The sequence below is a fragment of the Megascapheus bottae genome, chromosome 12 (assembly GCF_031878675.1).
Source record: "Megascapheus bottae isolate mThoBot1 chromosome 12, mThoBot2.hap1, whole genome shotgun sequence".
Lineage (NCBI taxonomy): Eukaryota > Metazoa > Chordata > Mammalia > Rodentia > Geomyidae > Megascapheus > Megascapheus bottae.
This window is the reverse complement of record NC_143520.1, coordinates 33083762-33086333: the sequence shown is the minus strand read 5'-3', so window position 1 is coordinate 33086333 and position 2572 is coordinate 33083762. Positions and strand designations below refer to the sequence as shown.

The window sequence follows — 2572 nt, the reverse complement described above, 5'->3', positions numbered from 1 at the left end:
TGCCTGGAAAAGTCTCGCTGTGCCCCGCGACTGCTCCAGCCCCCCAGCATAGGGGCCAGGGGCGCCTACTAGAAGCCGCGGGGTCCCCGAGCCCGCTGGGACCCCGCCGGACCTCGCCCGGGCCGGCAGAGTCCCCTCCCACTCCCGGAGCCGGACGCGCCGGGCCGGGCCCCGCTGCCCCGCGGACCGTTACTTGGCGCACGGGCTAGGCAGTGGGGGCGACTCCGGCAAGAAACTTTAAGCCTTGATGAGGCACAACCCTGGGGTGCCCTCTCCGGTCCACGCAGCCCCCTCTTTCTCCCCCAGCTTCAGCCCGGGGATCCTGAACGACCTGGCTCCCAAGCCCCCGCCCAGCCCAAGCTGGACGCTCCCGCTGCCCAGCCGGGGACCAGCGGGCCGGGGCGCAAGAGGAGCTGGAGGCGGAGGGAGAGAAGGGCGGAGGTAGGGGCACAAGGAAGCGGTGGAGCTGGGGGGCACGGAGGCCCCTGCGGGACCCCACCTCTAGCAGCCCTCTGGGCGTCCGACGATCACTTTGCCCCGCACTTCCCCAAACTCCCCCCCACCGCGGTCCAGCCGCCGCGCGCGCCCGGCTCGGGCGCCCAGCCGCGGAGAGAGGCTCGCCCGCGAGCCCCGGGCGCCGCCGCCGCCGCCTCGGTTCCTTTTCCCTCCACCCACCCCTCTCCCCTTCTCCCTGGGTCTGGAGCCGCAAAGTGGCCCGGAAAAGTTTGGTTTGGGCCTTTTCTTACCGTTTTTTCCTCCTGGGATTGGCTTGTTTGCGCCTCTTGCACCGGGGGCCATCCGCCATGATCGGCTGCCTCATTGATAAGAGCGGATCAGATGGCAGTTCGCATGGACTCGGCGCCCTGCTTCGGCAGCACGCAGGCTCGATCTAGCAACCAAACACAGCGACAATGTGGGCATCGCCCGCGCCCATTGAAACGCGCGCGGGCCGCCCAGGGGAGCCGGGCCAGGGCCCCGCGAGCACCCATCCGCGCCCCCCAACGCCGAAAGCGAAACTTCGGCGGCCCCCTCCCCGCCCCCCACCCCCAGCCTTGGCCCGGAGGCGCTTTGTGTTTGTTACTGTTTGGTGTGTTGCACTCGCGAGGGGATCAGAGAGACAAGAATTACATCTTCAAAATGAGTCATAACTCCTGACCGTATGAGGGAATGCACACGGCCGTACAGTAAGACTGCTTGACTCAGGGCTGAGGCGGACCCTTTCCTCCGAAAAGTCCTCTGCCCGGCTTGGGAACTTGGGGGTGAGGCGAAGCTCCCTTTCCTTCTCATCTTTCCTCACGTCCCTCCCTCCCCCCTCCTCCCCGGACACCCCATTCCCAAGAGGAAAAGAAAGAAACAACCGCGCAAAGAGCCCCTGGATGAAGCACGCTCGGGTAAATTGATAATAGTAATTATAGGAAGCCCACTCGGCCCGCGCCCCCCTCCCCTCCCCTTTTGGAGTTGATCAAGGCACTCTCTTCCTCCCCCCACCCTCCGCCCCCAAGTTAAGATTTCCCATTTTACCCGGCAAAGAGAAATATAATTACAAGCCTCTTTGGACACTGTTCCTACCCCCCCCGGCCAGTTTGACAATATTTACTTAAATATACCCCCCCACCTCACTTACACACATGCTCCCCCACACTGATCCCCTTAAATAGTTCAGTAAGGAAAAAAATTGTTTCCCTCAAGAAAGGAAAAGAGAAAGTCCAACCACGACGGCAATACTTTTAAACTCTCTTTAAATGATCGTATCCTTTCTGGCTTCGAAACTTTTGTACCTAAAAATCGAGAGAGGCGCTGCATTTTTTTTTTCCCCAGAGCAGAAACTGTCAAAACTTGGAGAAGGGAAGCTCACGGGCAGGCAGGAGAGGAGGAGAAGCCTGAAAGTCGATGGAGGTTGGGAAGATGCGGTGCCTCGAGGATTAGTTTAAACAGGGGGCTATAAAAGATGTAACAGATGCAAACTGTAACACAAGGGCCATTAACCCTTTCTCTGCCTCCAGTACACTCAGTCCCTACGCACCGCACCTATTGTCTCCCAGGCTCGAAGCTTTGCGGAAAACTCTGGAAAGTGAGTATCAGTTTCCACACATTTGTTGATAGAGGTGGGGGGGGGGTAGAGAGCAGAGAGGGGAAGTGGATGTTTTAGAGAGGACCTTAAAAATTGCCTTGGCATGCCCAGGAAAGGACTTGTAAGTTTGACACATTTTAATTATTTCTTGCCTGTCTTATTGATCTGAAAATGTTGAGGGGAGGGGGAAGTGATCCTGAAATAAAGAGATGGTCATACAAGTGTCTGGGATGAAACAGCTGGCCTGTCTGCATGCATGCTGAGACTTACACACGATTGCATATAAATATATATTTAATAAAGTAAGTTGCTAGTTTTATAAGGGAGTGTATATTGAGAGAGAGAGAGAGAGATGAGAGAGAGAAGAGAGAGAAGAGAGAGAGAGATGAGAGAGAGAGAGAGAGAGAGAGAGGAAAGCCCAGGAGCATTGTGTGTAAACTCTCTAACATATGGCTGTTTATTCCTAAGTCAGGACGTACTCAGTATATCATACAGGGAGGT

At 57.1% G+C, this 2572-nt stretch overlaps 1 protein-coding gene and 1 long non-coding RNA gene across 2 annotated transcripts in view; one reads left to right on the top strand and one right to left on the bottom strand.

Annotated features, from left to right (window-relative positions):
* Positions 1-685: 685 nt before the first annotated feature.
* LOC150056406 (uncharacterized) overlaps positions 686-2572 on the bottom strand; it is a 3099-nt gene continuing 1212 nt past the window's right edge. The window contains exon 3 of the mRNA XM_090342866.1: positions 686-889. Coding sequence (XP_090198992.1) covers positions 834-889 — 56 coding nt within the window. The 3' untranslated portion in view covers positions 686-833. The remainder of the gene's footprint in view (positions 890-2572) is intronic.
* Positions 1055-2063, top strand: LOC150056407 (uncharacterized). Its single transcript, XR_016537262.1, has 3 exons — positions 1055-1391; positions 1824-1896; positions 2004-2063. It is a non-coding gene; the product is annotated as an uncharacterized LOC150056407 (long non-coding RNA).